This window comes from Pteropus medius, unplaced genomic scaffold (genome assembly GCF_902729225.1).
Source record: "Pteropus medius unplaced genomic scaffold, Ma_sr-lr_union100, whole genome shotgun sequence".
Taxonomy (NCBI): Eukaryota; Metazoa; Chordata; class Mammalia; order Chiroptera; family Pteropodidae; genus Pteropus; species Pteropus medius.
The window spans coordinates 478,129-491,455 of NW_024349569.1; the positions used below are offsets into that span (position 1 = coordinate 478,129).

The 13,327-nt window shown below is 34.5% G+C and overlaps 1 protein-coding gene across 2 annotated transcripts in view; it reads right to left on the minus strand.

Moving 5' to 3' along the window:
* Positions 1-13,327, minus strand: part of NPAT (nuclear protein, coactivator of histone transcription) — a 52,118-nt gene that overhangs the window by 27,989 nt on the left and 10,802 nt on the right. For both annotated transcript variants that reach the window (XM_039883169.1, XM_039883168.1), the window contains exon 2: positions 1,569-1,687. In XM_039883169.1, coding sequence (XP_039739103.1) covers positions 1,569-1,687 — 119 coding nt within the window. The remainder of the gene's footprint in view (positions 1-1,568; positions 1,688-13,327) is intronic.

Here is a 13,327-nt window from a genome sequence, read left to right on the forward strand (position 1 = left end):
TCTAATTCTATGTTTTACATTTTACTCTACTATCTATTTGGTTAATTTTTGTATAAGGTATGTGTAGAGGTTCTTTTTTTTGTATCTGAATGTCTAATTGTTCTATCATCATTTGATGATAAGATTATTCTTTCTTCATTGAATTGCCTTTGCACTTTTCTCAAAAATCAGTTTCCTTCCACTGATCTAAGTGTCTAACTTTCCCCTAATGCTACTCAATCTTAATTAGTATAGCTTGTTAGTAAGTAATGTGAATCCTCCAACTTATCCTTTTTTAAGAATTGTTTGGGCTACTCTAGATCCTTTGCATTTCCATATAAAATTTAGAATTCAGCTGCTTTCTATGTATAAAAATACTTGTGGAGATTCTGACTGAAATGAACCTATAGACCAAAATGGGGAAAATTGACATTTTAACAATATTGTTTTTCGATCCATGAATACAATATATCTCTTCTTTTATTCAAATCTTTGATGTCTTTCATAGACATTTTAGAATACATATCCTATATTTTATTAAATTTATTACATACATATTTTATTTTTGTTTGTTGCTATTGTAAATGATATTTTTAAAAAACTCAACTTTCAGTGGTCCATTGTGGGTATACAGAAATACAATGAACTTTTGTGTATTTTGTACCCTGTGACCTTGCTAAACTCTAGCAGCGTTATGGATTTTTAAATCCTATACAGATTATCATGTTGTCTGTGACAGATGAAATAAATCTAAGAAGCCATGTTTGAAATAAGATGATAAAGTATTATATCAAATAATGTAGTTCCAGAATATACCCATTATATACCAAATGATGCTGTTATTTAGTGATATTTTAAAAAGCAGTGACAACAAGATATCAAAATACCTATTTTACATTTGTCTGAAGTAAACAACCAAATAGCAAAGATTGGGCTAATATAAAAAACACCATAGACCAGACGGCTTAAATAACAAAAAGTGATTTCTCATTCCGGAGGCTGGAAAGTCCAAGAAAAGGTGACAGCTGATCTGGTTCCTGGTGAGAACCAACATTCTCGCTTGCAGACATCCACCTTCTTGCCATGTGCTCACATGGCTTTTCCTCATTGCATGCACATGGAGAGATCTCTTTCTTTTCTACTTCTTATATGGGCATTAATTTTATCATGAGTGTCCCAAACTCTTAAGCTAACCTAAACTTAATTATTTCCCAAAGGCCCTATACCCAAATGCCATCATGCTGGGGTTTAGGGTTTCAGTATATGAAATTCGAAGGGATACAAATATTTAATCCATAGTAGCAGTAAACAAGTAAGCCCCAAAACAAGTAGTAGTGAACGTAATTAGAAATGAGGGTGTCATTTTGAAACTGCTTTTCAGAGGCAAAGTTGTAATTCACTTATCAGTTTTGGCATAAATGTGTGATGAGAAGAGGTGGTATTCTTTGGATCTTTCCAATCATGCATGAATACAAACTATCAAATTTCTGCCCAATTTGATTTTGCTAATGAGCTGATCTAAGATTGTGCTTATAGTCTCTTATGTTGGTTAATGATGAAATACTTCCTTTAAGAAACAAATCACTCACCAGTAAGCAGGCTGGGATAAAACCTTCATCTGTACAGTGTTCTGCATATTCTTTTAAATGTGAACTTTCCAAAATAAAAGTCTGGCAAGTAGAAGAGAGGTTTTCCTGTTGTAAGTAACCTATATGAAAAATAAAAGTTTAGGTAATTTCAGTAAATTCTGCACTTTTGATAAAACTGCTATTAAAAATGTTAGAGCCCCACGTTGGCCACACACACAAAAGCAGAGCATTTTCATATCACAAGTAGAATTTCAAGTGGAATGGGCTGGGATTCTGCAGCCTTGCCCAGAAACACCAATTTGTGCTGCCACAAAGTATAATTCCTAAAATAGATGACTGTTTAATGGGAAAAACTCTAACAAAACTAGAAAAATAAAATGTAATTATTGCATAGTAATACTTACAGGAGAATTAATAAAACAACGATAAATAAATAACAGGAGAACCAATAAAGAAATGATAAATATTCTTCTACTCCATAACCTTGATATTAGCTAGGTCAGAAGTTGATATAAATTAACTTACTGAATTATAAAAAAATCTACATTCTCTTAATGTTGCTATTTACTTGCATACTTCACTTATTTGTCCAATAGTTTAAGAAAAAAATGAACGAAAGAACTACTTTGCACAAAAGGTAAGAAAAGCACTCCTTGGTTTTTAATTTATGCCCTTTGGGAATCAAAGCATTAACTATGTCAACAAGAACTTTAATATTCAAATCTAACTGATATTTATGGAACAATATTATGAATTGTACCAGTGCTCGGTACTTTTACACTTATGAACACTATTTGTCCTGATTAGCAGCCTATCCTTGTTCTTTTGTTTCTTAGGGTTACTAAGTTTTAACTAAACCAATTGCTAAAAATAGCAGTGTAGTACAAAAAGAACAGTGGATAGGCTATCAGGAAACCAGGTTTTATTCTATTCTATTAAAATAAGGACTTTGGGGGGGAAATTACCAAAATTCTTCAGGACTCAAGATAACTTCATCTATACGGCAATACACTTCCCTTGACATGTGGATCAGATTTGGTTAAATTACTCCCTTGTGGAAAGCCCTTCAATCACTTCCTGTAGCTCTCAGTTTAAACTCTAAATTCTGAGAGGCTTCAGTAGGAATGGTGGATTGTGAGGACTCCAAAAATCCTCTCCTCCATAAAAGCAACGAGAACACTAGCACAAATATTAAAATCAATTTTTACAGAACTCTGAAAAACAGTCAAAGTGTTGCAAAAACCTGAGTATTTATTTTTAAAAATGACTAAATGTTAGCAAGTACAGTGAATATTGTGGAATTTTAAATTGCTCTAGTCCTACGTTCATTTCCCCAGCTTTGTGGTACACCTGAAAATCAACAGCTTGTAATCGTGAAAACTAACAGCCTAGCAGCCAGTGAAGAAATTAGATGGTGCTGGAATTCTTCCAAAGCCTTATTCTCAGAAACTGTCATTATTTGACCCTTGTGACAACACCCTGTAAAACCGCACTTGCATGGCTTGTCTTCGAACTGAATATGTGCTCATCCAGTGCAAACAAGGTACTCCTTGACAGTGTTTGCTTATAATGATCTGCAGAAATTGCTTAACACCACAGCTGCCCGTGACACAATATAATAGCTGGGACAAACAATAAGTAAACAAACAAAAAAACACTTAAAAAGAAAAAGACCTGACAAGGCCCTAAACCCTTACCCTCTGGCTGACCATAATGCTCTGAGCAAGCAGGAAGTGAAGGCCAAAGAGTTGTCAACTGCTTAGACGAATGCTGAAGCATTCCTCAAAGTACACACAGCCCCCTGGCAAACAATGGGAAACTTACTGACTCTAATCATTTAAGGAAATCAATGTCCAATCATAGATTATAAACTCAAAGAATACAGACTTTACTATATAATTGGATCAGCAACTAAATAAACAGCAACTGCTAAAACCCCAACAAATAGTAATAACAAACATGGGGAAGAGAGAAAAGTTTGATCCTAAGAGTTGTCACATTTAAAGTATCCAATTTTCAAAAAAAATTTATGAGACATGTGGAGAAACAAGAAAGAATGGCTCATATATGGGGCGGGGGGAGCAGTCAATAGAAACTATTCCTAAGGAAGCTAAGACACTGGACTTATGACTTTAAACAGCTATTTTAAATAAGTTCAGAGAACTAATGAAAACCATGCCTAAATATCTATAAAGGAAAGTATGATAACAATGTCTCATCAAAAAGAAATATAAGTGCCTACAAGAGACTCAATTCGGTTCGAAAGACAGAGACTGAAAGTAAAAGGATAGAGATATTTCATGAAAATGGAAAGGAAAAAAACAGCTGGGGTAGCAATACTTATACCAAACAAAACAGACTAAAACAAAGACTATAATAAATTAGACAAAGCAGGACCCACTACTCCTGCTTCTGGATATTTACCTGAAGAAACCGAAAACACTAATTTGAATGGACATTTGCATTCATATGTTAATTACAATAAAGATATGGCAACAACCTGGGTGTCTATCAATAAATGAATGGATAAAGAAGAAGTGGTACATATACATAATACAACATATTACTCAGCCACAAAAAAGAATGAAATCTTGCCATCTGCAACAACATGGATGAACCTAGAGGGTATTGTGCTGAGTGGTGAGACAGACAAATGCCATATGATTCACTAATATGCGTAATCTAAAGAACAAAATAAATGAACAATGGAAAGTGGAGAAACATGGTGGAGTGAGAGATGATCCTAGATCTCTCCTCGTGAAACAATAAGCTGAACATTTAAAACTCAACAAAAAACACCCAAACCGCACACCAGAACGTCTCAGCATTGGATATGTGCATAAGAATTACCACAAGACAGAACCCTGAGTGTTGGGCGGTGGACTGAGAGAAATAAAGAAGCTGCCTCTCGAAGCCTGCGGGAGCTCCTTGCAGGAGGAGGGAGAGGTGAAGGTGCGGTGACTTCCTTGATCAGCCTGTCCTGAAGTGCCGGAACTTCTAGCAGATGGCAGCAGGGCCCAGCCATCAGGGCAGAAAGCAGAGAAGCGGGATGGGACCACAGAGAAACAACAGTTTTTACCGGCCTGGTTGCAAAACCAAGGCTGAGCCGCAGCCTCCAACTCCCAGAGGCCCGTTCCCCCAATACCCTCCGACACCGAACACAGTGGAGCCCTAGGGGAATCTGAGCCAATGCCACCAAAACTGTTGCCAACACTTACAGGGACTTAAACTGAGAATAGCAAGTTTGATTAAATATCTACGAGAAAATAAAAAAGACATTTAGGCTCTACATAAAGCAGGGATTCAAGAGGCTTAGATGCCACCTACTGGAAACCAAAAGAAAAGCGCCTTCTTTGCAACAGGCTAAAGAGAGACCATTATATAATAAATCAGCAGAACACACTTCCATTCATGCTCAGGTGGAGAAATAGTCTATTAAACACCATGAACAACCAAGGAGACAAGGCATCTCAGAAAGAAAGAAAAAAATCTCCAGAAAATAAGTTTACAGACATAGAAATGAGACTTAAATGACAAAGAAATCAGGATGGTACTTCTGAAAAAACTCAGTGAGATCCAAAACAAATCAGCAATTTCAGGAATTGAAAAAACAAGTAGATGAGCAGAGCAATGAGGCTGAAACCCTCAAAAGGAACCAAATAGAACTGCTAGAGATGAAGAACACACTGCAAGAGTTGAAAAATGAAATAGCAAGCTTGGGAAATAGAGTTGACCAATGGTGGAAAGGATCAGTGATATTGAAAACAGAAATCCAGAAATAAATCAGAAGGAAGAAGAGAGAAACCAAAGAATTAAAAATAATTAAAGAGAATAACAAGAACTAGCAGATACCATCAGGAGAGGAAACGTAAGAATAATGGGCATTATTGAAGGTGAGGAAAAGAAGCAGGGACTAGAAAGCATTTTCAGACAAATAGTGGATGAGAATTTCCAAAATCTAATGAATAAGCTAGAGCTTGAAATTCAAGAAGTTAACAGAACACCCAATTAGCTCAACCCAAAAAGGCCTTCACCAAGACACATTGTATTAAAATTACAAAAATCAATGACAAAAACAAAATTCTCAGGGCAGCCAGGGAAAAGACAGTAACCTATAAAGGAAAACCCATTAGATTATCATCAGACTTCCCAGCGCAAACCTTACAAGCCAGAAAGGAATGGAACCGAATATTAAAACTATTAAGTGAAAGGAACTACCAGCCTAGAATAATGTATCCAGCTAAGCTCTCCTTTAGCTATGAAGAAGAAATTAAGACCTTTCTAAATATACAAAAATTGAGGGCATTTTGCACTACGAGGCCTGCACTACAGAAAACACTAAAAGGGGTCAGTTCACCTAAAACAAAATAATGAAACAAAACAAAACAAAAACAAATACATAATTAGGAGTAAAGTGACTACCAGGCAAGTAGAAGCAGAGGAGTGCAATCCTTATTAAGAACAGGGCATTATAAGCTTAAATAAGAAGAGAATTGCTATAATAAGATAGTAACAAACGTTCAGCATACTTAGGGACAAACTGAAATAACAATTACTGAAAAGAGGAGGATTCAAAGATCCAAATTCACAAAGGGGAAAGGAAATAAGGGACATGCAGAAGAAAATGGACGACTGTATATATATAACTATCCTTGTCATTTGTAATATTAACTACACACCAAAGATTCAAAACTGAAGTATATAACATAAAACAAGAAGAACCAGAGTCAAAACCCACAAAACCCAACCAAAATAAAGAAAACAGAAACACAAGGACAAGGAAGCAATGGAAACACCGAGCTACCAGAAAGCAAAAGATAAAATGGCTATAAGAAGACTTCATATTTCAATAATCACCTTAAATGTAAATGGACTGAACTCACCAAAAAAAAGGCACACAGTTGCAGATTGGATCAAACAAAACCGAACCATATGCTGCCTCCAGGAGACACATCTCAGCATCAAAGACAAATACAGATTCAAAGTGAAGAGTGCAAAATTATATTTCAAGCAAATAGTATTCAGAGAAAAGCGGGAGTAGCGGCACTAATATCGGATGAAATAGATTTCAAAATAAAAAAGGTAAAGAAAGATACTGAGGGACACTTCATAATGATAAAGGGAATCACGTACCAAGAAGACATACACTTATTAATATCTATGCTTTCAATCAGGGAGCCCTGAAATACATAAAGCAATTATTAACAGAACTAAAGGGAGAAACAGACCAAAACACTATCCTAGTAGGGCAGCTAAACACCCCACTGTCGGATATGGATAGATCATCCAAACAGAAAATCAATAAGGAAATAACATCCTTAAATGACACATTAGACCAATTGGACATAAGTAAAATATATAGAGCCTTCCATCCCAAAACAGCTGCTTATACATTCTTCTCTAGTGCACATGGAACATTCTCAAGAATTGACCACATACTGGAACACAGAAATAGCCTCAACTAATATGAGGGTTGAAATCATACCAACCGTATTCTCTGATCATAATGCTTTGAAACTAGAGATCAACTGCAAAAAGAAAGCAGGAAGAACCACAACTACATGGAGATTAAACAACATGCTACTGAAGAATAACTGGGTCAGGAAAGAAATAAAAAGAGAGATCAAGAGATACATAGAAATGAATGATAATGATAATATAACATATCAAAACAGAAGTGGTCATAAGAGGAAAGTTCATATTACAGGCCTATTTCTAAAAACAAGAACAAGCCCAAATAAACAATCTAATGCTTCATTTCAAAAAACCTGAAAAGGAAGAACAAATGAGGCCTAAAGTCAGCAGAAGGAAAGAAATCAAAATTAGAGCAGAAATAAATGAAACTGAAAACATAAGAACAATAGAAAAAATAAATACAACAAGGAGCTGGTTCTTTGAGAAAGTTAATAAAATGACAAATTCCTGGCTAGACTCACTAAAGAAAAAAGAGAAAGGACACAAACAAAATCAGGGATGAAAGAGGGGAAATTATGACTGACATTGCAGAAATACAAAAGATCATGCAAGAATACTATGAAAAAGTATGTAACAAATTTAATAACCTAAAAGAAATGGACCAGCACTTAGAAAAATACAATCTTCCTAGACTGAATCAAGAAGATCTGGAAAACTTAAATAGACCAATCAGCAGTATGGAAATTGAAACAATCATAAAAATCCTACCAAAAAGTAAAAGTCCAGGACCAGATGGCATCACCAATAAATTCTACCATACATTAAAGAAGATTTAATACCTATTCTCCTCAAACTCCTCCAAAAAAATCGAAGAGGAGGCAATACATTCCAACTCATTTTATGAGGCCAATATTACTCTTATACCAAAACCTGGGAAAGATAACACACAAAAAGAAAACTGCAGAGCAATGTCTCTTAGGAACACAGATGCAAAAATCCTAAATAAGATACTAGCGAACCGAATACAGCAACATATTAAAAAGATTATATATCATGATCAAGTGGGCTTCATCCCAGGGGCACAGGGATGGTTCAACATATGCAAATCGATCAATGTGATACACCACATAAACAAATTAAAAAATAAGATCATATGATCATATCAATAGATGCAGAAAAAGCCTTTGACGAGATACAGCATCCATTTATGATCAAAACACTGAACAAAATTGGTATAGAAGGACAGTACCTTAACATAATAAAGGCCATATATGACAAACCCTCAGCCAACATTCTTCTTAATGGTGAAAAACTAAAAACCTCCTTCTAAGTCAGGAAGAAGACAAGGCTGTCCACTATCATCACTCTTATTCAATAGAACATTGGAGGTTGTAGCAAGTGCCATTAGGCAAGAGAAAGATGTAAAAGGCATCCAAATAGGAAACAAAGAAGTCAAACTGTCACAGATGATATGATTCTCTATATAGAAAACCCTAAAGACTCCACAAGAACACCACTAGAAACAGTAAGCAAATAAAGTCTCTATATAAAATCAACGTTCAAAAATCCATAGCATTCCTATATTCTAACAACAAAGCGTCAGAAAAAGAAGTTGAAAGAATAATTCATTTCTCAATTGCAACAAAAAGAATAAAATACCTAGGAATAAATTTAACGAAACATGTGAAGGACCTATATAATGAAAACCACAAGACCCTATTAAAAAAAATTGAGGAAGATACAAAGAAATGGAAAGATATTCCGAGTTCTTGGACTGGAAGAATCAACATAGTTAAAATGACCATATTATCTAAAGCATTATACAGATTTAATGCAATCCCCATCAAAATCCCATCGGCATTTTTTAAAGAAATAGAACAAAAAATCATCAGATTTTTATAGAAGCACAAAAGACCCCGAATTGCCAAAGCCATCCTGAGTAAAAAGAATGAGGCTGGAGGCATCACTCTGCCCGACTTCAAATTATACTACAATGCGAGAGTAATCAAAATAGCATGGTATTGGAAGAAAAACAGACACATGAACCAGTGGAACAGAATTGAGAGTCCAGCAGTAAATTGATATTTATATGGGCAAACGATTTTTGACGAAAAAGCCAAAAACATACAGTAGAGAAAGGAAAGCCTCTTCAATAAATGGTGCTGGGAAAATTGGAAGGCCACCTACAAAAGAATGAAACTAGACTGTTTTCTATCACCACACACCAAAATTAACTCAAAATGGATTAAAGATCTGAATATAATACTGGACTCAATAAAATGCATTGAAGAAAACATAGGAACTAAACTCAAGGATCTTGGACTTAAAGAGGATTTTATGAATTTGACCTCAAAGGCAAGGAAAGTAAAAGTAAAAATAAATGAGGGGACTACATCAAACTAAAAAGCTTCTACTCAGCAAAAGAAACCGTCAACAAGACAAAGAGATAACCATCTGAATGGGAAAATGTATTTGCAAGCAATGCCTCCGATAAGCGCCTAATATCCAAAATATACAATGAACTCATATGACTCAATAACAACAAAAAAAAGCAAACGATCCAATCAAAAAATGGGCAGAGGACCTGAACAGACACTTCTCCCCCGAGGACATACAAATGGCCAATATATGAAAAGATGCTCATCATCGCTAGCTATTAGGGAAATGCAAATCAAAACCACAATGCAATACCATCTCACACCTGTTAGAATAGCTATAATCATCAGGCCAAGTAATAACAGATGTTGGAGAGGATGTGGAGAAAAAGGAACCCTCCTTTTGCTGGTGGGACTGCAAATTAGGACAGCCACTATGGAAAGTGGTATGGAGTTTCCTCAAAAAACTAAGAATTGACCTATCATATGATCCAGGAATCTCTCTAGGAGGTATTTACCCTAAAGACTTGAAAACTTATATCCGAAAAGGTATTTGCACATTGATGTTCATAGCAGCACTATTCACAGTGGCCAGGACATGGAAGCAACCGAAGTGTCCTACGATAGATGACTGGCTAAAGAAGCTGTGGTACATATATATGATGAAATATTACTCAGTCATAAGAAAAGATGAAATACTGCCACTTGCAACAACCTGGATAGATCTCGAGATAATCATGTTAAGCAAAATAAGCCAGAATGAAAAAAGTTGAAAATCACATGATATCACAAATGTGGGATATAAACCTAAGAGCAACAGATGAGCAGGAGAAACAGAGACTCAGGGTCATGGATAATGGACTAGTGGTTACCAGAGGGTAGGGGGTGAGGGAGGAGGGAAGAGCTAGACAGGGTAATGGGGTTCAAATATAGCGGGAGGGTGAAGTGGGTAAAGGGGATCAAATATATGGTACCTGAAGGAAACTGGACTTTGGGTAGTAATCACACAATAGAATATATAGATGTCAAATTATAATGTACATGTAAAAATTATATAATCGTATTAACCAATGTTAACCTAATAAATTTAATAAAAAAAGGAAACTGAAAGAAAAAAAGTAAAAAAAAAAATAAATAAACGAACAACCAACAGAAACAGACTCAGTTACAGAGAACATTTCGATGGTTGCCAGATTGGGGGGGAGGGGGTGGTGAAAGGATGGGTTAAAAAGGGGAAGAGATTAGGAAGTATAAACTGGCAGTTACAAAAAAGTCATGGGGATGTGAAGTGCAGCATAAGGAATATAGTCAATAATACTGTACTAACTACTTATGGTATCAGATTGGTACTAGATTTATCAGTGATTACTTCATAAGTTATATAAATGTGTAATCACTATGATGTACACCTAAAACTAACATAATATTGTATTAACTGTAATTGAAAAATAAAAAATATGACAAAAAAGAAAAAAGAAAGAACAATTATAAGGAAAAAAAACAAGTAGAAATTCTGGAGGTGAAAAGTGTAATAACTGAAATGAAAAATTAACTAGAGGGAGCTCAAGAGCATATTTGAGGAAGCAGATGAAAGAATCAGTGAACCTGAACTTGGACAAACACGATTATCCAGTATGAGGAACAGAAACAAACAAACAAAAATCACAAAAAGTGAACAGTCTCATAGACCTGTGGGACACTATCAATTGTGCCAATATAAGCATAACGGGAGGCCCAGGAGAGGAAAAACAGAAAAGGACAGAAGAATATATGAAGAAAAAATGTCCAAGAACATCCAAAATGTTAGGAAACACATTAATCTACTTATCCTGAAAGCTCAACAAACTGCATGTAGGATAAACTCAAAGAGAGCCATACCTAGACACATCATAACCAAACTGTCAAGACAAAAAAGAGAATCTTGGAAGAGAAGGAGAGAAACAGCTCATCATATACAAGGCATCCTCACATACAAAGGATTAACAGCTGACTTTTCATTAGAAACCACGGGAACCATATTCAAAGTGCTGACAGAAGAAGAGTTAACCAAGAATTCTATATCTAGCAAAACTCCTTCAAAATGAAGAAATTAAGATACTCTTAGATTTAAAAAAAAAAAAACAGAATTTGTTGCTAGCCAACTTGCCCAGTAAGAAAGACTAAAGGGAGTTATTTGGGCTAAAATGAAGAGACTAGATAGTAAATCAAATCCATATTAAAAAGAAAAGAAAAGAACATTGGTAAAGGTAATTACACAGGTAATCATAAAACAGTAGAAATGGTTTTTGTAGTTTTCTCTCTTTTAAAAGACAATTACATACGGCAATAATTATAAATCTGAGTTGATGGGCATACAATGTATAAAGATGTAATTTATATGACCTTAACAGCTAAAAGGAGGGGGAAGACAATGAAGTTATATAGGAGCAAAATTTTTATATAGTATTCAAATTAAGTTGGTAGTAATCCAAAAAAAGATTGTTTTAAGTTAATTCTAATCTTTCAGCTATCACTATGAAAATAATTCAAATATAAAAAATATAAAGAAAATAATGGAATTAAAATAGTAATTGGAAAATATTTAACACAAAAAGGCAGTAATAGAGGATTAGAACAAAGAAGTCAACAGATATATAGACTACAAAAAACTAAATGGCAAAATCCACACCTTATCAATAATTACATGAAACGATAATATATTAAACACTCAAAAGGTAGAGACTCACAGAACAGATAAAACACATGATCTAATTATATGCTCTCCACAATAAAAACACTTTAGAGTCAAAGACACAAACAGGCTGAACATAAAAGGATGGAATAAAACATGGCATCCAGACAGTAACCAAATGAGAACTGGAGAGGTTATACCAATATTGGACAAAGTATATGTTAAGAAGAACATTGTTAGAAAGATGTCAATAAAAAGTTCAAAAAATCAAAAAGATAAGAATTACAAGCAGATATGCACCTAAGAACAGAGGCCCTCAAAACATCAAGCAGAAATTGAGAGTGAAGGGAGAAATAAACAATTCAACAATTAAAGTTATAGACTTCAGTATTATACTATGAATAATAGAGAACTAAAGAGAAGATCAAGGAAACAGAAGACTTGAATACTTTAGTCCAACCAGACCAAATGGATATCTATAGTCTATGGTATCTTCTACTCAAAAAGAGAATACATTCTTCTCAAGTGCACATAAACATTTTCCAGGATAAATCATTATTCAGACATAAAACAAGTCTCGAAAAATTTAAAAAGACTGAAATCGTATAGAGTATATGCTTCGACCACATTGGAATGAAATTAGAAATCAATAATAATAGAAAATGTAGGAAATTCAGAAATATGTGGAAATTAAACACCATGTTCTTAAATAACCAAGGGGTCAAAGAAATCACAAGGAAAGCAGAAAAAATATTGAGATAAATGAAAACAAAAACACAACATATCAAACCAAACTGTATGGGCTGCAGCTAAAGCAGTGCTTAATGATATATTTACATCTGTATATACTCGTATTAAAAAGATGAAAAGATCTCAAATCGATAACCTGTCCTTCTACTTTAAGAAACTAGAAAAAGATCATACTAAACCCAAAAGCAGAAGGAGATAATAATTACTAGAGGAGACAAAAAATAAAAGAGAAAAATCAATAAAACCAAATGTTGGTTCTCTGAAAAGGTCAACAAAATTGACAAATATTTAGCTAGACTGGACAAGGATATAAGAGAGAAGACAAATTACTAGACAGGAAATGAAAGAAGAAACAATAATACTATCGACCTTTCAGAAATATATTTGATTGAAAGAAATACCATGAACAGCTAGCTATATGCCAATAATTTAGTGAGCCTAGGTAAAGTGGATAATTCCTAGAAAAACACAAAATAATTAAACTGAGTCAAGAATAGAAAATCTGAAGAGAGCTAAATCAAGATTGAACTGTAATAAAAAAAAAACTT